This window comes from Drosophila miranda (assembly GCF_003369915.1).
Source record: "Drosophila miranda strain MSH22 chromosome Y unlocalized genomic scaffold, D.miranda_PacBio2.1 Contig_Y1_pilon, whole genome shotgun sequence".
Lineage (NCBI taxonomy): Eukaryota > Metazoa > Arthropoda > Insecta > Diptera > Drosophilidae > Drosophila > Drosophila miranda.
This window is the reverse complement of record NW_022881603.1, coordinates 45902007-45928175: the sequence shown is the minus strand read 5'-3', so window position 1 is coordinate 45928175 and position 26169 is coordinate 45902007. Positions and strand designations below refer to the sequence as shown.

Here is a 26169-nt window from a genome sequence, read left to right as displayed (position 1 = left end):
TCCAGATGCAAGGCAAGCCATGGACCGAGTTCCGGTCCCGCGATACTTTCAGCGCTTGGAAGATACGATCCGCTCCCGTCACCAACGACCCCGAGAAGCCTTTCAGGACTACTTGAGCGACCTCCGACTCATTATGCAACGAGCTCAGTATACTCCAGACAGGGAGCTGGACAGGATCTACGAGAACCTTCGGCCGGAATACCAACTGTTCACCCGTAGACATGAGTTCGAGACGTTGCGAGAACTGACCGATTGATAGTAGCGTACGAGACAACGCGGGACCGCGAACAAACCCACCCAGCTAACGACCGCCCAAATACGAAAGCCAGAACGCCATCATACCAAGGACCCGGATTATCCACCCCCTCCATGCCCCTCCAGACGACACCGGGCCCTCCCGGAGCGCCGAGACGGCAAGCCGCGTAGTGACCCAGGATGGAGACCGGCCGGTGAACACACGCCGGGCCTGCCGGAATTGCGGGGAGGAAGGTCATTTCAGCAGTTCATGCAGGAATCGGCGAGTGCTATTCTGTTGGGAGTGTGGCCGCCGCGGCATCCGGACGATCGACTGCTGTAGGCTATCCGAGTCGGGAAACGGGCCGAGTCTCCGCTCGTCAGGGATCCGGTCGGAGACATACCTCCAGGGCCCCCAGGAGTAACTCATCCCTTAAGTTTGGAAGGAGGCAGGATCGCCGCGCTAGTAACCATCGAAGGAGTACCGCTCGACACGGGAGCAACGCGGTCGTTCGTCAGTCAACGCATCGCTCATGAAGTAAGTACCGGAGGGAACGCACGGAATATAAGGACTACCGTCCGCCTGGCGGACGGTACAGCAAAGGAGGTGACGCAAGCAGTTTCGGTCAAGGTGCGTCTGGATCAACAGGAAACGCGGGTGATTCTATTAGTCCTACCCATGGTAGTGGACGACATCATACTGGGGCTCGATTTCCTTTGCGGCGTCCAGGCCATAATACAATGCGGACGAGCGTACTTGCAGTTGACCCAGCGGGCGATCCGGGAAACCAACCCGATCCCCACATCATCCTCGAATCGGCCCCGCATGGTTACTTTTAGTGACGAAAGTCCCGCGACTGCATCCGCTGCCCCTACCCGCTCGACCAATCCAACAGCGACCCCCCGGACGAAGCCGACGCACCAGAATCCCAACCGCGCCAGACCCAGCAATGTACCAGTGACAACGCACCGGAGTCTCGAACACGCCAGACCCATCAACGTACCAGTGACAACGCACCAGAATCCCGACCACGCCTGACCCAGCAATGTACCAGCGACAACGCCCCAGAATCCCAACCACGCCAGACCCATCAACGTAACCATGACAACGAACCAGTATCTTGACCACGCCAGACCCAGCAACGTAACCATGACAACGCACCAGAGTCTCGAACACGCCAGACCCATCAACGTACCAGTGACAACGCACCAGAATCCCGACCACGCCAGACCCAGCAATGTACCAGTGACAACGCACCAGAATCCCAACCACGCCAGACCCATCAACTAAACCATGACAACGCACCAGAATCTCGACCACGCCAGCAACGCGGGACACCCAAAGCAACGAAGATTCGACGGAGACGACTGCGACACAGCTGGACACACCCAGGGCCAGTCCGTCCGCCTCGAAGAACACCCAGAGCAACGAGGATTCGACGGAGACGACTGCGACACCGCTGGACACACCCAGGGCCAGTCCGTCTGCCTCGAAAACCACCCAGAGTATCCCTACCAAGACAACGGAGCTAAGCCACGACCACGCCAGAACCAGCAGTAACATCAGGACAACGTATCTAAGTTTCGACCACGCCAGACTCAGCAGCAATACAAGGACAACGCATCGAAGCCTCGACCACGCCAGACCCAGCAGCAATACAAGGACAACGCATTTAAGCCCCGACCGAGACGAACCCGGCGGCGCTAAAAATATTACACGATCGACGCGAGCCAAATCAGAAATGCCCAGCAGTACGGCTCAATCAGAGCGAACGACCCCACGGGAAACCAGCATCGCTCTACACTACGACCCGCTACGCCTGGAAGACCACGGCCCCGAAGGACATGAGCGGGTCAAGGTGGACCAACTCGCACCTCACCCCCCAACGAATTATCAACTCGCCCCGTTAGCCGATGCCGCGGCCGGTCGACAACGCAACCCTTTTCGAAGATCAGACTCGACGGACCCTATAACCGTGAACCTCGCATCATAACATGTGCCCTGCTCGAAGAAATCCCGCCACCGACAGCCCCCATCACCAAACCGCCCCTTCCGCCGTGGGTAGCCGAGTTTTTGAAACAAGAATTGTATTCCGTATCACTGCACATAGCTGCCAAAACTCATTGAAATAAGTTAGATCATTCAAGCCCACATCCTACCGTACAAGGACAATCACAGAACCGTAGAGAAACAAAAGTTTTGGCCATTAGACATCACTTACACATATACACACGCACGCGACACGAACGTATTAAAGGTTGTCCTCAGCTGGAATGGAGGACCACGCCCACCCTTCCTTGGTCATAATCTGCCATCTTCTTCTACTCATTATGATCCCCTTTCTTCAGAGCTCGCTACTACAGGGACTGGGTATCGGAGATCAAGATCAAAGTTTAAGGAGACATTATACATTTTTTCATTAATAGCTAACATTTAAATACGTTACTAACACCTTAACTCTACCCTCTTTAAATGTTATCAATTTCCCTTAACTTAAATTACTTATATTCTAAAAACCCTGCGCTTAAACTTCGTTTTATTTTTCTTCTTCGAAATTCGAAGCTTGGCTTTGCTGCGTCAACAGCTGAGCCCCTCTCTCCAACTTGAGCGCTCGATTGACGGTCATTGACTTACAAATTAAACGGGATTTTTTTTCATATTTCCCCAGTACAACAAGTATATTTTAGCAAATTGTCATCATCGGCAGAACCGATTATTGAAATGACTCCGTTTTAACGTTTTTATTTACTAACTGTTTTTTTTGTTGTTTCTCGATGTTAGCTGAGAAATTTTTGTGACGGATCATGTTTTTTATCCCCAATCGGCCGACTAATTATTTCGAATTAAATAAAACTCGGCGCAGAAATAAAATTACGATATGTTCTTTAATGCGTGACATCCAAATTGCAAGTGTGGCTTGCCTGCCCTTTACATTGCCGCTCCGATCGCTAAGCGCAGCTTCCCTCGGCCGACGTCGGTAGGCAGACGCAAAGCGGAGATAGCGAAGAGCGAGCTGGCAGAGAGCGTTTAGCAGGGCAAGCAAGCGCAAAGCTTTAACAAACACATGAGTGACATAGACATAGGTAACAAACAAAATAAGCGGCTGAGGGCCAAGAATTAGGTGCTATTTGGCAAGCAGCTAATCGGCTGGGTTCTGCTTCGAACATTCACCCCCGTAGGAAGGCAAAGGCTTTGAACAGATCCATCCTGAAGGGGCAGAACCGGTATTTTTCCAACGGCCCTCTTGAAGATGCTTGCTTGGGCGCAGTTGGCGGCTACGCTGGGATGATCGTCGAACGCAGCAATCGGCGCTTCTTTTCGAAGGCGGCTTGTCGTGATTACGTCTTGATCATCGGGAACCTCTGTAATTGCATAGAATGGCAGGAAATTTGGCAATGTAGAAATTGTTGAAAGTTGAATTTCGCGCTGCAGTTCCTGATTCTCCGATCGCAGTTTTTCCACTTGCACCTGGCACTCGAGCAGCTGCTTCCTGCATTGCAGCTCTAAGTTTTGGTACTCCAGCGTTGTGGGTCGAAAATCGTCAATAGAGATGCACGAGGAATTTTCAAAAGCGGCTAAAGCTGCACGCTTATTCTCCGAGCTATCAATGCTTCCTGATACTATCCAACCAAGTTTTGTCTCCTGCAATGTTGGCAATTGGGCTGATAGTCGAATCTGTCCGACGCACATTAAATCGAAGAACAAACCAGAACCTATCAACAGATCGATACGTTGGGGCTTGGAGAAATTAGGATCAGCTAGTTTTAGATTATTCGGCATTGGCCAATCCTTTGCGTCTACGCCGAAGTTAGGCTGCATTTCCGTAATTGAGTTGGTGACAATTGCAGCGAAGGAAGCTCGATAGCTTGCGTCCTGGGATTGTACAATGGAATCTCCGATTCCAGAGATGTGAACATAAGACGAGCGATGATCCAACTGCAACTGATCAGCAAGTCTAGATGTTACAAAGTTTGCCTGTGATGCAGAATCCAAAATGGCACGACATAGGATAAGTGCTCAATAACGATCTGTTACATGGACGAGGGCAGTAGGTAGCAACACGTTCTGGCTAGGCAGAGATTTCTGGATCGAGGGGGGAGGGCTAGAACACCCGCTTGCTAGAAGCACAGTCGCGGTCTCTTGCTGGATCGATTCCTCGGCCGGTGAAGAGGAAGATGAAGCACCAGTTCCCGATGGAATGTGGAGTAGCGTGTGATGTTTGGCCTGGCAATGCCTGCAAAGTCCTGACCTGCACCTCTGCAATTCATGGCCTTTGTTGAGGCAGTTCAAACACAAGCGGCTCTTCTTTGCTTCTTTGTATCGTTCAAACGCAGAGAGATTCAGGAAGGCCTGACATCTAGATATGTAATGCTCGGAGGAATTGCAATGGTTACATATGGGGTTAGGATGGTCGTTACTGGAGGTGATAAGGGTGACAGGTTTGTCTTCTCCCACCTGTTGACTAGGACTTGTTGCCATGGCTGATCCCAAATTCTCCAGCATCCGACATCTCGCTTCCAAAAATGAGGCCATGCTTGACCACCGAGGCAATCCTGACGTCGGCAAGTTCTCTTCCCATTTCTCCTTTGTTTTGTGGTCCAGTTTCGTGCCTATGATGAAGATCAGCAACCCATCCGAAATCTCCTGCGTTGTCGCCAAGGTCTGAAGTGCACGCAAGTGCGAATTGATTTTGTCGCTGAGCGCGCGCAAGCCGATAGCTGAGCCCTTCTCCACCCCTTGCAGCCCGAAAATAGCCTTGACGTGTGCCTGAAAATGTAACAGTTTATATCGAATCGCAACATTAGCAAATTCAACGCCTTGTCGTAATTCTCCTCAGAAAGTTCCAAGGAACGAATCGTTTCCAGTGCAGCACCATCTAGACATCCACGAAGATATTGGAATTTTTCTATGATTGGTATACGATGGTTTCTGTGCACCATTGTCGAGAACATCGAGTGGAATTCTGGCCAATCCATGTAGTTCCCCCCGAATCGCGGAAGCTGCAACTCGGGCATTCGAGAACGGCCTATACTATTATAGGCGAACAACGACGAATTCCCCTCGAGAGTATGCCGAGCCGTTGAATTGGCAACATTTACCGTGCGAGCAGCCATCAACTCCCGCGACAGCCTGGACCTAACCTTCACATAAACATTCGAAAAGTCCAGTCGGGCATCATGGGCTAACTGCAGAATATCCAGCCTTTCAAGGCTCGTTTGAGCGGCATCGAAATCCGCATTCATTCGCTCGATTTGCTCTAGGCAAGCTTGAAGTTCTGCCTCATCTAACTCGGCAAGGTCTTCCTTGGTGAGAAAGCGATCCATGGCCTTTAGTTGGCGCGCGATGGACTCGGCCTTGTGCTTGTAGAAATCTACATCACTCGGCATTGCTGCGTTCGCGACATTGGTAGGCTCAGGTGCTGCCATGTTGAGGTTTTAAAAGAGTCACTCAGCACGACCGAAAAAGACATCCTGTATACGTATAAACGTGGGAACCGAAAGCAAAGGGATTACAGCTAATGCCTTTAGCTGTGCGGCTGTGCGAGCTGTCCGATTCCGCTTTGTACTCCGCTTGTGTGTATTAGTGAGTTCGCTGCACTGCCTACCGCACTGCACTGACCGAATTGTCGCGACAGAGAAATTAATAGCCAGCAATGCGTGTATGTAGGTGTATGTAAGTGTGTTTTAGCACCGAATTGTGCTTAACCGCCGAAAATTTGCTAGGGCTAACGAATGTCGATCGCGAATGATTATTAATTGACACTGCAACTCAGAGATCACGTCGGGGTCACCAAATTTTATGTGGAGATAATGTTTTGTATCCCCAATCGGCCGACTAATTATTTCGAATTAAATAAAACTCGGCGCAGAAATAAAATTACGATATGTTCTTTAATGCGTGACATCCAAATTGCAAGTGTGGCTTGCCTGACCTTTACATTGCCGCTCCGATCGCTAAGCGCAGCTTCCCTCGGCCGACGTCGGTAGGCAGACGCAAAGCGGAGATAGCGAAGAGCGAGCTGGCAGAGAGCGTTTAGCAGGGCAAGCAAGCGCAAAGCTTTAACAAACAAATGAGTGACATAGACATAAGTAACAAAGAAAATAAGCGGCTGAGGGCCAAGAATTAGGTGCTATTTGGCAAGCAGCTAATCGGCTGGGTTCTGCTCCGAACAAATTTGTATACCCGATACTCAAAATGAGATTTGTGGTGAAAGTGGATGTGTTTAACGTCCAGAAGGAATCGTTTCCGACCCCATAAAGTATATATATTCTTGATCAGCATCAATAGTCGAGTCGATTGAGCCCTGTCTGTCTGTCCGTCTATACGTCCGTCCGTCTGTCCGTCTGTCCGTCCGTCCATCTGTCCGACCCTATCAGCGCCTAGTGCTCAAAAACTATAAAAGCTAGAGCAACGACGTTTTATATCCGGACTTTTGTGATATGTCACTGCTACAAGTATATTTCAAAATTTTGCCCCGCCCACTTCCGCCCCCACAAAGGGCGAAAATCTGTGTCATCCACAAATTCAAAGATACGAGAAAACTGAATCGTAGAGGATGACTATATGTTCTAGACTGTAAAATCTGAACCAGATCGTATAATTATTATAGCCAGAATCAAGAAAACTATTTCGTTCTTTCTCGCTCTGTCTCTCTCTAACACACAGGTTTAATGGTCGGAATTGCCAATTGCAAAATATGAGTTCAAGGATCTCAGAACCTATAAGAGCCAGAGCAACCAAATTTGGTATCCACACTCCTGTGATATCGGACCTTGACCGTTTTGTGTCACAATTTCGCACCACCCCCATCCGCCCCCACAAAGAACGAAAATCTGTTGCATCCACAATATTGAGAATACGAGAAAACTAAAAACGCAGAATCATAGAGAATGACCATATTTATCCGGTTGCTGAGTCTGGATCAGATCGGATCATTTGAATAGCCAAAAGCAAGAAATACATTTGCAGTGGCTACGCAGCGCCCGACGTCACGCTTAGACTGATTTTCTGTCTCTCTCGCACGCATTCTTTGTCGAGTCGTTTAATATTAGCGGCGTCTGCCGGAGGAGAGCCATACTGACTTAGTATCGGGTATAAATGTAGAGTTGCGGTGTCCGCAGCAACTCACAACGTTCCCCCTCGTTTTTTTTTACTTACATACATATGTATACTGAGACTTGCACTCAAAGCAAAACGAAATCCCCTTTACCCCTTAAAGTTGAATTAATAGGTAATTTGTTTAGCTTATTCTAATTTTATTCTTTTACTCTTCTACTCTACTTCCTTTTCCTATTTTTTTTTCTTTTCCCATCCACTCGCACACTCTCCCCTTCTTCGTGCGACCGAAAATTCGGGCATGATCGGTATTTCTGGGACTCAGGTTAGCATCTTTATGTAGGAACTCATGCATAATTGTATGATCAGGCCATATTGACGGCTCAAGAGATTTAGATAGAAAAGAACAATGAGAAGAATTTTAAAAGATGATATGTTCCGCTAATGTTTAAATGTAATTTTAATCACAACTACATATATCATCAGGCGAAGCGTTTAGTTTAGACGAAATATGTTGTTTAACATCCTCCGTTGTAGCCTCACCTTCGGTAGTGATGACAGCAGGAACTGCAGGGATGGGATAGATAAAAAACACCGGAAGAAACTGCGATTCTAGGGCTAGAAACTTCTTGTAGAGAGTCACGAATGATTTCCGGACTTCCACAAGCCAAGTTCGAGTCTGTCTGTCCGAATATCAGCAGCAGCGACAATATTTCAGAGAAGACGATCCAACGAAGTGCAGGAAACAAACAGTGAACTCACCAAAGCAGAGACAACAAAAAAATAGTCCAAAGCGAGGGGGAACGTTGTGAGTTGCTGATGCGACTGCAACTCTACATTTATACCCTATACATAGTCAGTATGGCTACATTAAAAGAGTGCGTGCGGGAGAGACAGAAAACGTGTCTGAACAAGTCGTTGGGCGTTGCAAATTGATTTGTTCTTTTTGGCTCTGATCTTATCTAGATTTAGATCTATCTTATCGGCAATCTGGTAGATATTGCCATTCTTTATGATTGTGTCTTTTTAGTTTTCTCGTATCTTCAATATTGTGGATGCCCCAGATTTGTGTCCTTAGTGGGGGCGACATTTTAAAATACACTTGTGCAAGTTCGATATCACAGGATTGTGGATATTGAATTTGGTTGCTCTAGCTCTTATAGTCTCTGAGATCTAGGCGCTCACTTTTTGAGATAGGCAAAGCCTATACGATCTGGCTCAGATTCTGCAGTCTAAAAGATATATTTATTCTCTACGATACTACGTTTTTAGTTTTCTCGTATCTTTGAAATTTTGGATGCCACAGATTTTCATCCTTTGTGTGAGGGAAAGGGGGCGGGGCGATGTTTTGAAATACACTTGTAATAGTGTCATATTACAGAAGTCCAGAATCCAAATGTCGTTGTGCTGCATAGCCACTACAAATTAATTTGTTACTTTTGGATATAAGAGATCTAACAGGAGTATGGATACAAAATTTGGTTACTCCAGCTCCAATAGTTTTTTCGATATGTGAATGCCAAAGATTTTCGTCCTTTGCGGGGCGGAAAGGGGTGGGACGAAATTTTGAAATATACTTGTCAAGGTTCGATATCACAGGAGTGTGGATACCAAATTTGGTTGCTCTAGCTCTTATAGTCTCTGAGATCTAGGAACTCACTTTTTACAATAGGCAAAGCCGACCATGACATGTGTGTTAGGGAGAGACAGAGCGAGAGAGAATGAAATTGTTTTCTTGATTTTGGCTAAAATAATTATACGATCTGGTTCAGATTCTGTCTAGAAGACATATTCATTCTCTTCGATTCTGCGCCTTTGGATTTCTCGTATTTTTGAAATTATGGATGCCATAGATTTTCGTCCTTTGTGGGGGCGAAAGGATTCAAAATGTGGTTGCTCTAGCTCTTATAGTCTCTGAGCACTAGGCGCTCATAGGGACAGACGGATGGACAGACAGACATAGCTCAAGAATATATATATTTTATGGGGTCGGAAACGTTTCTTTCTGGTCGATACACACATCCATTTTCACCACAAATCTATATCCCTATACTCATTTTGAGTATCGGGTATAATAAGAAATGTAGGCAATCCAGAGAGAGTTAGAGCAAAAATGCGAACAGCAGGCCCGCTTATGCTTTCAAGAGAGAGTGTAGGCGATGCAATCTCCGATGCGTGACAGCAGTGCACACCGAATAAACGATGATCAAAAGCAAACTGGATAAAAGCAATAACAAATTGCTTGAGCGAGTCGAATTTATATTAAACAGTTGATTGCAAACGAAATACTGGTGATCAACACAATTAATAATCAATATTATTAAGATTCGGTGATATACCAAAAAAAAAAGACAATAATGTTTAATAATATTTAATCAAAGGGCACAGAATTCAGGAGCCAGAAACACGACCGACTTAAGCAATGACTAAGAGAGAATTGAACTAAATACTATAATAAAACAATCCATAGATGTACAATAATCGTTATTCTTTGGACTCCCTTAAAAATTGCAGTAGCTCTGTTTGGAAGTTGGTTTGGCCTTGGCTGCTCGCAATTTGCTGGAGTATCTCTCGCTTTGTTTCCTGCTGCTCATACTCTAATATCTGCTGCTCCTTCTGAACTTCAAGCATTTTCCGGACAATCTCCTCCAGATTTTCCAGATTAATCCGCATTATTGGCGACGCATTGATTGCAGAAATAACAATAGAGCCGCAGTTGGATATATCCCGGTCGATATTAACGGAATTATTTCGGTACCCCGAAATCCGCAGTATTGTATAGCCAGATTTTCAATATATGCAGTCCATTTCGACTTGCGTGTATTATTTTTCGATTTAATGGCGGCAAAATAATACTACCACCAATATCTGGTTTCTCCAATATGTATTGTGTATGTTGAAATTTTTTTTTTAGTCTTCAACGATTTACAATTTAAAGTACGATTTGAAATGTATCTAGGCGCCAACTATTTTTTCGGATAAATATCGCATGGAAACGTGCGGTTTTGGAACATCAAAAATGGATTGTGGAATAGCTGGAATATCTTCTGATGCCAAAACCAAGTACATTAAATTTGCGCGGAACATTTATTAATTTTTTTCTTATAATGGATGATGACAATGTAGCAATTATTACGGCTGTGGCTCAACAGCAAATTATGCGAACAGCCCGATAGCAGCAATAGTTCTGGTACCTTGAATCAGTGAGCCGAACAGATACGATATGCAATCGCAAAATATTGTTTAGACCGTAATGCAAACTACAAACTTATTTATTTATATATCTCAGCACTTCCAATAAATCATTCTGGAATTTTTTTTGCGTGTTGATGAGGTCCTCGACCATCTTTTCCTGCCTCATATCAAGTTCTTCCTTCTTCCTGTGAAGGTCCTTCTGCTCTTCGAGTCGCTCTCTGGCGATCTCAGCCATACAAGAAGTGTCGTCTTTTTTGGTTCGCTTTGGCGGGGGCCCTTGCTAGCAGAAAAATGCTGGAGCTACATGATCCGTCCAGATCCAACTCGATAATCTCCGAAAAAACTCATTATTAAAGAATAACTTATGCATAACATAAAGCATTTACAGATCATAGAAATATTTGTTCTATGTTGTCAGTCGTCTGCCATTTATTCGCCACACACCTGCAGCCTTGAATACATCCGAGCCATTGGGCATGATAGTTGTTGTTTTTTTGTTTATTTTGTCACAAACATTATTTACGTTTGCGCAGTGAATACCATTTTTCTGTTGTGAATGACAATTATTCAGAGTTGAATTTGAAAACCATCGGCTAACTATCGCATAGAAACGTGTGGCTTAGGAACATCCAAAATGGATTGTGGACTAACTGGGAAATTTCGAAACGGCAAAACCTTACGGACCATCCCCGAAACGGATGGGCTGGTGGATGGTCATCAGTGTGAATAGCCTATTACGAACCAACTCTAATTAATTTTTGGTAGACGATTGTTGCCTTATAGATCTATGCTGAGCTGCAGATATAAGCGATTTGCAGAAATGCTACAGGTGCGGAGTTAAAATATTCTCGAAAATTTTATGAATAGGGGATAAGTTAAATATACCTCTATAATTCTTGCCGTGTGACTTCCTAACTTTCTTATGAAGAGAAATTATAAACGTTTCGTTTCATATCGGTCGTAAGCAGGTTAAATCAATTGACATGGTGAAAAGTGTAAGAATGGGTCCACACAGAGCCTCAGCGCTATACTTATGTACACAGCCGGGAACTCCTTCACGACCCGGTGAAGAAACCGGCTTAACTTATCGAAGATCATAAAGCAGAGATCGTTCATTTAACAAGGGGCTGAAAATGCGTATTGATCTTGGTAAGCCGTATGAGAAGGGCTTCCCAGAGTAGCTTTCCTGAGCATAGGTTGGTTGGAGAAATTGAGCAAAGAGATTGGCAATGGCCTGATCATTACGTGCCGACGTATTTAATTTAGTATACACGTTTAACGATAACTAAACAGTGCCTGGCAAATTGAAGTCTATTAAATATCATATGATCTTATCTGATAGGGAAACAGCGGGCAATTGCTGCTCGTCAATTGAGATTTCAACCAGGTCTCGGTAAACACAATTATGTGGGATGAAAATGCTGAGCATATTGCGTAGACCCTTAACAAGAGAAGAAGTTAGTTTTTTGGACGGGTGGCAGTATGATGAGAATGATAATGGCACGTTGTGCTGATTTTGAGTATTGAGACGTTTGAAGGCGATCTGTTGGGGAAACGCTTAACTTAAATGAAATTCTATCCGTGGCATAAGATAAATTAAACTTCTCCACCTTTATGACGACGGCAGCAACAGCATTAAATGTGCGGTCAGGGGCCCACCGCATGGCTGGTACCTGTGATGGCAAAATTCGGTAGTTCGGGACATCTATTTACTGGTGAGATCGGAATGGACGGGACAGCTAGTTAGCTTGTGGACGGACACGGAGGCTAATAAGATTTCTGGTGAGGTGCTCTCTGAGGTGATAAATACAATTGGCATAAACAGCAGCAGTCGTTGCCCTTGAAGTGGCAAACGAAACCAACTGCTGCTGACTTGGAGTGGCCGGAGGTAGTTTTTCAGCCACGAGCGGCTGAGGGACAGTTGGCACTTGCAGATTCCGTGGAGTTACCCAACGGTCAGCTCTTTTAAGCCCATCCGAAAATGTCCTACTGTTACACTTGGCTTGTTTCCCAGAGGGCAATGCCGGCTAGCTGTCGACCCCAGGGCTGGGTAGTTCCCCTTGCCCGCCAAATGTAGACAAAAAAGGAGACATACTACTTCTCGGGACATCAAAACTAACAACAACCTAACAACAACAAAGAAAATCATAAACAGACGGCTATCAAGTGGGTGAAGCTTGGGTGTTATCACTTCGCGCGCCCGCCCTACCTGTGACCAAACACAACGTTCATTTTGGCCACCCTCTGCTGGAACGGTAACGGCTGGCCTAATCCATGGCTTACGCCACGCGTCCTCCCTCTATTTTAAATTTAATGCATCATGCTTCAATATATATCCAAGCTTTAATAATCGTAAATTGACAATTTTATCTTTCTCATTAATAAATAGCTATACTCAAAATTATCACTAACCACTAAGAAACACCAAAACGTTCGACACAAAGGCAAACAAGGAAATAACTGCTGAAATTTCGTTCAACCAACAGGGATACCCTCACCCATACGTAATGGAATATGTGTAGTTGACTGGATCCAGTTTTACGGGAGTTAATTTAACTCGGGCCCCTACGGAGACTTAACCTACCAAGAGCTCTTGTTAAGGGTCTCCGGGACATTAACAATAAACAATATTTTTTTCACAAATCGCTCGACCAAATACGGTGGACTGATGGGACCCCGCGTCACCCACTAAGGGTTAATCTTCTGGCACTGAACAGCTGATCGCAGATTTAGGTTCGTGAAAGGTGTTGGTGTTTTTACATATTTTTTTTCAATGTACGTTAAACGGTTTAAGCTAATACTAATTACTAAATAAAGGACAACACACGGAACAAAATAACATTTAATGTGGAACGGTGTTTGGAGTGCGGATTATGTTTTTTTTCTTTAAATTCAAACGACGTGGGCGATCGCTGGCCGTGGCCGGTCAGCCCTAAACTTATATAGGTCCGAGTATACGTGTGCGCGTGTGTGTGTGTGTGAATAGGGTTTCGGGGTTGTTACCTGGTGAATGAGACCAAACGTATGCCACGCACTGGAAGGCGATGCAACGATCGTGCGGTGTGGCTAGAATCGCCCTGGCAGCTAAATCGTTCCCTTTCACCCTCCCCCTTCACACGTCCCGCGCTACTTGGCGCACACACGCGCAACTGGAACGAACTCACTCAGGTTCCGTTGGGCAGTCTTCTTCTCTGCAGTCGACTTTCTCGAACTCCAGTGTCCCTCTCCAGGAAACCTTCTGGCCCGGTTCTGGTGGCTATATTCCTTGCCTGCTGTTTGTAAAATTTTCTGCATTACAACCTATTTTATCGCCCGCCTTTTCTGTACTCACTTCAAACTTTCTGTTTTAAGCACAAAATTTCCAATTTCGACGTTACTCCGTCCACGCTCCACGATTTCTATAATCCAATCCACGTTTTCTAATATTTTCACTCCTATTTATCCCTTTTTCCCTTACTAATACATATAACTAATCCTATTCTCTTCCTTATATCCCCAGTGACGGCTCCAGCTCCCCCCGATGTCCCCATACACCATCGAGCCTCCCTGGACTTCCGCTAGATGGCGCGTCGCCCTCAGCCCTGGCCACCTATCGTTCAGGTGGGACTGGAACACTACTTAACGATACGGCATACCTCAAAACTGTTATGAAAACTATTACATATCGCGATAGCATACATATCGCCGAACCACCAAGGGACACTTGTCTGATCAATCCTTCTTGGAACTTTTTTTTGCCACAGAACGCAGAAAACTTTATTGTAATCGTTTTATTTTAAAAAAGAAAACAACAACAAAATTCAAGACAAAAAGCTATCAGACCAATGTCCCGGACAAATGCTTAAAGCGGAACTAGTAAAATAGGAAAGGAGAGCGGTAACAGCAAGAGTAAATAAAACAGAGCCCTACTGCTCAGAAATTTTAGTGGTGGAGAGACGAAGAACAGTTAATTAAATTAGCCGACACATGAAATAAAATATTAAATTATGTTTCGGAGTATAGTTTAAGATTGTAGGCTGATTAGAGAGTTAATTAAAAGATTATTTTGTCAAAACACTGGCTATTCATGCAAAATAAAAGAAAACGAGGAGCGCAAAACAAACACTCATCTGGTCACTACGAAAATAAACGAACGAAAGGAAAGGAATTAAGATCCCATTTTTCGTTAGTTTCCGTTAGAAATATGTTTTCGTTTTTCTAAAAAATGATCACCAGTTTTTTTTGTGTTTCAAAAGTAAATCGGGAATCCTTCGCGATATTTTAAGCTGCAGTTCAAAAAACTGTAGCAAAAACAACCACAAATTTGTTTATGTTCTTTTTTGATGTTCCTATTGCTTGTTTCCCTCTAAGTAATTTAAATTCTGCCGATGTGGCAACCATTCGTTATCAAAACTTAACTGGAGAAGGTTGCGTATAGTGATGTAAATTTGAATGAAAACATCGATGTCGATGTCCATCGATGTTGTCAAAATCAAACATCGATGTTCGATTGATACATCGGATTTATTCTTTGATGCATCGATGTATCACCGATGTTTCAAAACTTCGCTTTCTCTTATTGTATGGGAAGGAACGCCAGGCTCCATGTGAGTGTATTTTTAGATAGGGTGCACTCTGTGCGGGGGTTAAATTTCAGTGCATTTACTTAGGTATTTGGCAGCAACAAAGTAAATAGTTTATTGCTTCATTCTTTTTGGTGGGTTCTAGTTTACAAGTGAAATTGTCTATTCTTAGTTGCTAATGTAATTTTCGTGTCGTCATATTCATTCACATGAAGTGACATGGACAATTGTATTTATGAGTATTTGTGTATGAATGAATTTGAATTTGTACTGTATATACTGTATTATTAATAAGGCATATCTCTGTGACAGAACAGTGCTCTTCATACCTTCCCAAACACGCAACGGGTTGCCTTCAAATGATGTTAACGGCGTTCGCAGTTTCATATTTAAACAAATGTATACCATCTATAGTAAATTTGATTCATTTTAAGTAAAATATGTTTACTTACTTTGGCTTTGCTGTGTTGCTGCTTACAGAAGACAAATACGCAATGATATGAAATTAAACTACCGATGTTTTGCAAAACATCGATGCATCACTCAACATCGGTATCAGCAAAAACATCGAAAAACATCAGTAAACATCGGCAGAAAAACATCGATGCTCGATGCATCGATGTTTTTTTACATCACTAGTCGCGTTTAAATTCTCGACAGCTGAGTTACAATTAAATATTTGTAAAGGTGTGAGGATTTTTTGAAGTTGGATGTTCTTAGTTGTAACATAATTGCACACTCACAAGTTTTTTCAGATTCAAGCTTTCGTATATAAGTTGTACACTGTAAATTACGTTGCATTAACAATAACAGTTTACGTTACTTATTGATTTTAGGCCACATTTTGTCATCGTTGGATATACATATGTATATGTAGAACAAACGGCGAACATGCACTCTCAAGGACAGGGCCCTCAATCGCAGTCGTCGGCACATTCCCTATTGCAACAGCAATCAATTGTAACAATCAACAATGCAGTTGGGAAACAAAATGAACATCAGCAATCCCTATCATCTGTCGGTAAGAATACGGAAAACACAGCTAACACATTAAATGTGTATGTAAACATATGGGCGGTGTGCATAACATATATTCGTATTTCCAAATAAAATGATTTTGTGCAGGCATACTTGAATGGATACAGAATAGAATAGAAAATACACATACAGCAGGCCCTAGAAATTGTATGTGATGCAAACTAATTATTTAATTTATACTTTCATTTGCTACTAAATCTTATATTTTATAATCAAGCTAACCAGAGGTTGAATCGTTTTATACCAATGGCTACCTAAATCACAAATTTCGTCCATAATACATATGTAGTAGGTATGTGAATTTGAGACAAAAAAAAAGAATGCAGTTTCATACAGAAAGCGGCAAAACTGGGACTTGTTTGTATGTATGAATGCATGTATGTGTATACATGTGTTTTTGGTCTGAAGATTTTTTCAACTTATGGGTCTAAACCACAATACTCTATTAGGATATAATAACACAGTTATACGAGCTATTATCTAAGATGTCTAATAAAATTTAATATTTATTATTAAGATAAATGAACGAACAATTTAAAAGTTGGAGTAAAGCTTAAGCGCCTTAACCAATAGCTCTGCAGTAAATTTGGCCTAACTGACTTCGTCTGTTCGTCAATGATTTTGGGCGGCTGAGTTGTTCCTGAATCTTAAAAAAATACTCAGTCTTTGGTGAGGCGTAGTTAGTACCAGTTTCTGAGAAAATATGCCTGGTACTGTAGTTTTTGATTCCACACTTAATTTTGTCACGACAAACATTAATAATTATTTCTGTACTAAAAGCAAAACTAGTTGAGAACTCAGAAAAAATCAAGTATTTGGCTCAAGACGGTTTTGTTCGTCAAATGGCTGTGATTAACTAGCGATTTCCTGAAATGAAAATAAAGTGATTACAAAATTTAAAATGTTAAATTATGCTGATGCAGATAAATCAGACAAATCTTTCCAAAACTATTAAAATTTCTTCGGAATTCGTTTTATTAAGATTATCAGGTAGGCTCCGGGCTGCAATTACTTTGCGGATTACATTTTCAGCCAAGACGTTTCGTTTTAAGGTGCTCCCGTTTTCACAAATTTTCGGCATCGATATCTGTTGAGACAACGAGCTTTTTCGCTGACTATGATTGTTCAATAATTTCACGAATTAATAATTGCCGAAACGTTATAAATTTTATTATAGGTATTTTGTGTGTTGAGGGTGGCCGAAGATGCCAGAGCCTTTTACAATAGTATTAGAGTGATACACTTGGATGAGGCAAGCGAGTCGATCTCGAGCCAAAGTAATAGATTGGGGACAAAAAGGGTCTGTTCTCCAACTATATCAAGCGGTAACTAGTAGAGCAGGCGCAGCTGCTGACGGCTTAGCGACGGCATAGGAAAGAAAAGATAACAAGAGCGAGCATAGATAAAGACTAGATGATTAAATGAGAGCATGTTGTTGAGCGAGCATAGATAAAGCTACGCTTACGTTACGTTAGTTTAGTATAATGACCAAAATGGAAAGGAAAATGAATTGATAGGCAATAGAACGATGGTACAAAATGTACACTCGGGCTTCGCCCGAACATACTCCCCCGTGGAAGGTTAAATACGATTGGCGCCAGCGAGACCAAAAGATTTACTGAAGCTGTGTGACCTTCTGCCAACGGTCCAAGCGATCGACGTTTAAATGAACCAAGTCAGGCTCCAAGAAAGTTGTGATGGGGGCGCCAACCAGAAAATGGCTGGGCGTGAGTACATCGAGATCTGCAGGGTTCTCTGAAAGAGGAAACAATGGCCTTGAATTAATGATTGCACAGATATTGCACGCGAGAGTGCACAGCTCATCAAATCCAAGAAGCGAGGATCCAAGGGCCATCTAAAAATGGCGAAAGCGAGACGATCCAGCTTGAAGCCTTTATGTCCTTTCGCGTTTCCAGGGCTCTTATTTCAGTAGATAGACGAGATTGCTGAGTAAGACGAAGAAGCAGTTCGGTTCCCAAACGCAAGTCCTCCACAGTTATTCCAGACTTTCGTCGATAAATGAATTTGCATACATACGCAAAAATTCGTTGCATTTTGGGGAAGGAATTTACAAACTTTGATTCTTCCACCAAATATCTTGACGCGCAGTTTGTAATAAGTATGGTTTTTCGTGCCTCCAAAACCGGCTCTGGAAGAGCAGGCGTACTTGGCCATTGATCCTTACTGGCTGTCAAGTATGTAGGTCCATACTTCCAAAGATGAGAATTGATGAGCTCAGCTGGTAATGATCCTCGAGAAAGCATATCGGCAGGGTTTAGATCAGTTGGCACGTGCAGCCAAGACATTCCAGATGTGAGTTCCTGAATAACAGAAATTCTATTAGCGACAAATACATTGAAGTTGGATGGTTGATTCTTGATCCAAGCCAAAACGACTGTGGAGTCACACCAGCAATAATAAGAGCAATTGAAGTTCAGCAAAGACACTTCATGCATAAGCTGAGCGAGTAGCGCTGCACCACATAATTCCAACTTGGGTATTGTGATAGTCTTCAGTGGCGCTACACGAGATCTGGAAGATAGAAGATTTGCCTTGACTCCATTGTCGCCTTGCGAAACAGCGTAGATTCAAGCTCCATAAGCACTCATGCTGGCATCACAAAATCCATGCATTTCAAGGTTGCTGCTTCGATGGAACGATAGACGCGGGAAAGAAATTTGTTGCAAAGAGTCAAACTGCTGAATAAAATTGATCCAAGTTGTGCGTAAGGAGACTGGCAGACTTTCATCCCAATGAAGCTGTTCTTTCCACAGCTGCTGTAGAAATATTTTTGCTTTAGTAATTACTGGCCCTATAAGTCCGAGTGGATCATAAAATCGTGCAATAGTTGACAATACAACTCGCTTAGTTGGTTTCGAAGGGACTTGATTGGGACAGAATGAAAATAATAGCTCATCCGAAGTGGGATTCCATGCTAAACCTAGCGTCTTGGTTACATCGCTGCCATCAGTAAATTTAACAAATGTTTCCCTATCTTCATGAGGTGTTTGATCGAGTACAGATGTATCGTTGGAACACCATTTCCTGATCTTGAAATTTCCTTTGGCTAAGAGTCCTGACACCTGGCGAATTATTTCCAGCACCTCATTTGTAGTATCTCCCCCGTTAGCAAATCATCCACGTAAAAGTCCCGCAGCACAACTTCAGAGCCAATTGGATATGACGAACTCTCGTCTGCCGCTAGTTGGTGCATAGAACGGACGGCCAGAAATGCTGCTGGTTTCGTTCCATAGGTCACGGTATCCAGCTTGAATGTTCTTAGCTCCTCGAGGGGTGAGTCACGCCACAGTATGCACTGCAGAAAACTATCTTGGGGCGAGACACGGACGCATCTATACATTTTACAAATGTCACCAGTCAATGCTATACGAACGGTACGAAATCGAAGAAGAGTCGTAACTAACTTTGGCTGAATTGTTGGGCCTGACATCAATATATCGTTGAGGGAATATCCTGTAGATGTACAAGCGGATCCGTCGAAAACTACTCGGAGTTTTGTGGTGGTTTTGTCTTCTCTTAAGACGCAGTGATGAGGAAGAAAAAATGTGCAGGGGACATGTGATTCAAATAGACGTATTCCTTTATAAATGCGGCGTATTGGGCCTTGAGAAGAGGTTTGCGAACCAGCTTGCGCTCTAGATTGAGGAATCTGCGATAGGCTTGTTGATAAGAATCTCCAAGAAGACTGTCACTCAGCTTTAAAGGCAATTGAACGCAGTACTCGCCACTTGGAAGCCGACCGCAATGTTTTTTGAAATGTTCCTCGCAAGCAATTTCCTCCTTTGTTGCTTCTGTAGCGGGACCGTGGCAGTTTTCCACTTCCCAGAACCTTCGCACTAGCTCATCCAAACCAACGGTAGGCGTTTGACTCAATTCGGTCGAACTAGAGGCAGGTAGGAGCACTGAGCTGTGGGAGTAATGACCTCCACCTGTGACAACCCAGCCGAGACGGGTTTTGTGTATTATAGGAAGTCCCCTCTCCAATTTGATCTGTCCAACGCATAAAATGTCGTAAAATAAGCTGGCTAAGTAAGTACATAAGTACATCGATGCGCTGAGATTTGTTGAAGGGTGGGTCAGCAAGGCTGATATTGGATGCCACCCTACCGGTCTAGGCTAAATCTTATTGACCTGCCATCGTTGCACCATCGCAGAATATGCAATGGTGTAATGTTCGTGCACAAGCTCCTTCTTGGGACTGTTGACTCCCAAACTCTCTTGGGTCAGATTGACTTGGCCGTTCCATCTAGACCTACCCGTACTTTTAGGCCTATCCGTCTACCCATATGTAGGTCTAATTATGCTGATCATGAACCTTTTAGGGTTTTATGACATAATTATAACTCCCTCTGTCAAACCCTATCCCCTGAACTGTCTCTTAAACTAATTGCATGCAATATTTATAATCATTTAAATTTAGCTAACTTTTAACTTATCTTTTTCCGCCTTTAGTAACTAAGCACCATTATTAACAGATAATTTGTTAATTTAATAAATAAATAAATAAATTTCCCATTTGGATACATCAAATGAAGAAGCAGGCTGGTTTCCTGTAATACGTGGAGCAACGAGAGCTGTGAGACTCGTGAAGTAATCGGAAGTCCTGGATTGAATGACCAAATTAACTGAACCTTCCGTGTGAAATGCAGAATCAGCGCCGATACCGGATACTGATACCGACCCTTTGGCTCGTTTCAGCTGAAGCTTCTGAGCAAAGCGAGAGGATATTAAATTAATCTGAGAGCCTGAATCCAGAAGAGCCCGGCAAGGAAGAAGATCACCAAATCGACTCTTTATCATAATGACTGTCGTGGCTAGAAGCACTACGTCTGAGCTAAGATTCTGAGCAGGAGGCGAGCATGGTGATGAAGCGGCAACAAGAGAACTTGAAAGATTGGGGCCTGAGCATGAGTCTGTCCTTGCCTCTCTAAGACGCAAAGATGGCGAAAGGTTTCCAAAGCGAGTGCAGCTGTAAATGTTATGCCCTTTATTATCACAGAGTACGCATTCCAATACGATTGTATTTGTAGCAACAAGACTGTGTTTTGAATGAGTGATTCGTTTATGTTTTCCAACCTGACTGCTATTGGTTTGAATCAACATAGCTTGATCCATGGTCTCCATGGCTTGACATCTCCTCTCCAAAAAAACCGAAAAATGGTCCCATGTTGGTATGACGTTAGGGGGCGACAGCTGCTCCCATTTGGTCCTGGTATCAGAGTCGAGATACTTGTATGTGGAGTGAACGATGATGCATCCTGATGATGCTATTTCCTCCAAGGTACCCATCGACCTAAGCGCTCTCATGTGAGAATGAAGCTTGTCCGATAAAGTACGTAGCTTTGTAGTTGACCCATCTTCAACCTTCTCATGCCTCAGAATCTCAGCGACGTGTGCCTGAAAGATTAAACGTTTATTATTGAAACGATTGTTTAAAATGTCCAATGCAATATCATAATTGCTCTCTGATACTTCCAAAGAGCGAACAGCCTCCAGGGCAGGTCCATCAAAACATGAGCGCAGGTGCTGGAACTTCTCTGTCAGGAATATGATGTCGTGACCGTACATTTCCGGAGGCAGTAACGTTGAGCTCGGGTCGTATCGTTGAGTGATGCGGCATGTTCTGGGTAGTCCTGCGGAGTGCTGAGCGAATACGAACTTCGATTTCCATCGCCAAATCCTCAAAATTGTTTCTTAAGTCGCTGCCAATTTCGCTTACATCAAGCTCTTCTAAATTAGAATGAGTAACATTAAATGAGTCGGACATTTTTTTCAAGAATTTTAAATGAACACTTAGCGCATCTTCACTGGTTGGGTTGTTTTCATCATTCAATATCGTCTCTCGAAGTGAAACGGCTTTGTTGTATATTGAGAGTGCCTTTAAGTTGTAAAAAGACACCCTGTTTTCCGGCAAGTCATTAGACTCATCCATTTTCGACAGGCAGCAGCGTGCAAAGCACAAAGAAGAATCGAAGAACCAACCGTTTGATTTTTTTTGGTATGCAAGCGCAAGTGCAGCGAACCCGAAGCCGCTAATGCACGTAGCTGTATTAGTGCTTGTAAGCAAGCGCGCGACGAAATGGGAACTAACCGCTTCGCGTTCGAGCAGTTATGTTTAGTGGATAGTTTTCACTGTTTATAATTGTTTCTTTCCAAATTGTTATTGACGATCACGTCGGGGTCACCAAATGTTGAGACAATGAGCTTTTTCGCTGACTATGATTGTTCAATAATTTCACGAATTAATAATTTCCGAAACGTTATAAATTTTATTATAGTTATTTTGTGTGTTGAGGGTGGCCGAAGATGCCAGAGCCTTTTGCAATAGTATTAGAGTGATACACTTGGATGAGGAAAGCGAGCCGATCTCGAGCCAAAGTAATAGATTGGGGACAAAAAGGGTCTGTTCTCCAACTATATCAAGAGGTAACTACTAGAGCAGGCGCAGCTGCTGACGGCTTAGCGGCGGCATAGGAAAGAAAAGATAACAAGAGCGAGCATAGATAAAGACTAGATGATTAAATGAGAGCATGTTGCTGAGCGAGCATAGATAAAGCTACGCTTACGTTACGTTAGTTTAGTATAATGACCAAAATGGAAAGGAAAATGAATTGATAGGCAATAGAACGATGGTACAAAATTTACACCCGGGCTTCGCCCGAACAATATCTTTCCTTTTCTCATCGATTCTGGCTAACAAAAACAGCTAACCTGGCTGCTTCGAAAATATGCAGCGTGATAAAAACGCCTTTATTTTTGCAATTGCTTGTTTTAAAAGATCAAGACATCTTAGATGCAACAACTATGTATTTAACATATCTGACGAACTAAAAGTAACAGAATGCATCATCTATTTTTTCCCAATTAAGATTATTTTTGTTGTATAAAAAGCCATTTACTTTTCATTTCGTTGCGGAAAATGTTTTCGTTTTGAACACGAAGAAGTCTTTCAGAATGTGAAAACGGGAGCACCAATTTATGTGATTCAAGATAAAGACTAAAATTGAGATCAAGATGGCAAAGAAGAAGACGATTACAGCAGCATGTAATCAATGATATTGTGAAACGCCTTGGGCGTAGCGCACGGGTGGCATTCTCTTAGTTATAGTATATAATTATGTATTTATTCCCCATAATTTCTAAGATGGGATAATTTAATGTGTTATTTTTTAGGTTTACTGGAGTTGGCTCATAGAGAATACCAAGCTGTGGATTATGAAAGTGCAGAAAAACATTGCATGCAATTATGGCGTCAAGATAGTACAAATACTGGAGTGTTGTTATTGTTGTCATCAATTCATTTTCAGTGCAGAAGGCTTGATAAGTCTGCGCAATTCTCTACTTTGGCAATAAAACAAAATCCTGTACTGGCTGAAGCTTATAGGTAAGTGATCAGATAAAATCTTACAGATGTCGTATAAAACTAGTTTCAATTAATTTAAATTATTATAATTATGAATTATATATTATGATTTTAGCCCGATTTTATAATGCCAAGTAGCGCTAATAGGGGCAGCCCGTGTGTCTTGACCATGCGGACGATGACAGAGTGGTAGTGGGTCTACCAAAAATCTGAGGGGTGATGTCTATCAATGTTATTCGGAGGTAATTTGTCTCTGGCACTGGCACACTTGTCAGTACCCTGGAAGCCCGAGGTGTCTGTGTGACCCGAGACACACGTGAGTGGGACTCGGTTTAGTTCAGCGCTTCCACTGTCTCAGAGATAAGTGTACTTGTGGTTTTACAGGAAATAAGGGAAGGAAATAAGAAGTCGAATGTCTGGCTTAGAATGATAGTTTCCTCATTGAGCCGCGTGGCACTTGTCAGATCTACCATGGGGTCCAGAGCTACCTGCTATGTAGATTTCATGAGACCGAGTAATGCTGCTCGCTGGACTCTCTGACGATTTGGTATATTGGTGGAATTTTGTGTATGCCGTCTCTCACCTAACTATTAGAATGATACCTTATATCAGAATGCATCCCACAAAAGTGGATGATGGCGATAGTAGTCACTTCCGTCCGAAGCTACAAATGTAGAATGCCCTCATTGCCTTATGCTTCCATTCATCGTTTTTATCTTCCAGAAGAGATTGGAGTTCAGATTTAACCATGTTAGAAATCGAATCGTTCCACTGGTAATTTGAATCTTGTATTTTCTTGAGAACAGAACATGTTCGGGACTCTGTCGATTCACTCCAAAACTGTTGTGACGTTCCCATCTTGTTGTCTGTAGACTTAGGGCGTGACCTTGTTTTCCAGGATGGGGGGCTATAACTACTCCGCGTGGTGAACCGTTACCGCATTTATCGTTCTGCAACTGAGAACATTATCCACCCATCGGGAAATGGCAGGGTGTTTTTAGATTTTTTCCAGTGCATCGTATCGACACAATCTTCAGTCCCTTTCTTTGGCGAAAAAAAGCAATACTTAATGCTAACTTATGGCGAGTGTCTTTTCAATACGCCCAACGACTTCCTGTAGTGTAGTCTCAACTGATCTACCCCTAGTCCTCGCACGCTAGTCGTAAGCCGATCGAAAAAGGTATAAAAGCTCGATTGGTCATTTTTGTTTTTATCATATGTTTGTCTCATATCTACTATGGCGGCTACATGATATCTTATAGTGGTTCGAAATGTTGTGAGTTGAGTACATAATTGTAATGTCTTTTATAACAAGATTTTTTCAGAAAAACTTTATGACTAGCACCCAGCAAATTATTTGCCGCAATATTGTAAGTTATTTCTTTTTCTCCAAACGATGTCATTTGGAAGCATTAATTGAATGCGCGAATGATCTTCAGGAATAGGTTTGAATATGAATCTGTGCCGACGAGCAAGAAGTTCAATTATTCTGGTGGTTTCAAAATTTTTATGTAGAAGGTTTTTTTTATTTTGAGCGCATGGCAATGGGGAATTCTTTACCAATAGCATCAAAAAGCTTATTCGGATGAACGAAATATCGAGTCGCACTCGATGGCTTTATCTCCTGTTCTTCTTGTGCCTCTTGTGATTGGGAGTTACGTAATTGCGACATGCTCACACGCGCATTTTCTATATCTTATTGGATTCTTTCTTGTATAGTATTTTACAGTAAAGAACACACACAAAAATAGATAGCATACTTGATTATAATTACATTTTGTGTGGGATACTTTGAGATTGTTTATACAGGTTGGTTCACACAAAGATCCCAGAGCCCTCAGAATTTATGCTAAGTTTAAATTTAAATTCAAATTTAATTTTAAATTTAATTCTAAATTTTAAAAGTCAGTTGGGAAACATTTTTATTATATAGATAAATTCATTAGACATTAATTAACGTCTCTTTTTCTCATAAAAAAAATAAAATAAAAATGTCAAAAATTACTAAAGCTTATATGGCAGGCATATTTGATTTTGCTCTTGCTATGCTATTATCACCGAACTTGGGATGAGTAAGCCTTCTTTACAAATTTGACGAATTTCGTTCGGTTTGGTAAAGGGAACACCTGTCTCAGTGTGTAAGCGGAAGACCCAAAATGTCACTCTTTAAAATACTCTAGAAAAGGCACCAATAAACAGTAGGCGAAATGGCCAATCTACCCACCTCCATTTAATTCAGAATTTCATGGCAGAGTCTGCTGAAACTTTTGTGTGGTATCGATTCTCAATACCTTACTGAGTATGAAAGTAATTGCCATTTTGTTTTTCTCTCATATTTCGTGAATCTGGGAAGGGTCAAACCTAACGTATGCTGAAAGAGCTGTTATGAACAACTGGGTGGACGATCCCATCGATGATATCACCGTCCTGCGTATGAGCAATTCATCAATGAGCATCACCAAATGACGGTCCACCCCCAGGTCAGTCAGGGCTTCTGTAATGGCGCCCCGTGTGACATTGTTGAAGGCTCCCTCGATATCGAGAAAAGCTATTATTTATTTATTTATTAAATTAACAAATTATCTGTTAATAATGGTACTTAGTTACTAAAGGCGGAAAAAGATAAGTTAAAAGTTAGCTAAATTTAAATGATTATAAATATTGCATGCAATTAGTTTAAGAGACAGTTCAGGGGATAG

General features: G+C 42.8%; 1 protein-coding gene and 1 long non-coding RNA gene across 3 annotated transcripts in view; one reads left to right on the top strand and one right to left on the bottom strand.

Annotated features, from left to right (window-relative positions):
- The first annotated feature begins 14992 nt into the window (after positions 1–14992).
- The window catches only part of LOC117189932 (UDP-N-acetylglucosamine--peptide N-acetylglucosaminyltransferase 110 kDa subunit-like), a 44454-nt gene continuing 33277 nt past the window's right edge, over positions 14993–26169 (top strand). Inside the window, exons 1-3 of one of the 2 annotated variants that reach the window (XM_033395014.1) lie at positions 14993–15072; positions 15885–16069; positions 23281–23491. In XM_033395014.1, coding sequence (XP_033250905.1) covers positions 15008–15072; positions 15885–16069; positions 23281–23491 — 461 coding nt within the window. In that variant the 5' untranslated portion in view covers positions 14993–15007. Of the gene's footprint in view, positions 15073–15643; positions 15736–15884; positions 16070–23280; positions 23492–26169 lie in introns of those variants that run through there. The other variant, XM_033395015.1, reaches the window with a different exon arrangement.
- LOC117189933 lies at positions 15253–15599 on the bottom strand. The gene is made up of 2 exons (XR_004473599.1): positions 15501–15599; positions 15253–15401 (listed from the first exon to the last, which is right to left on the bottom strand). It is a non-coding gene; the product is annotated as an uncharacterized LOC117189933 (long non-coding RNA).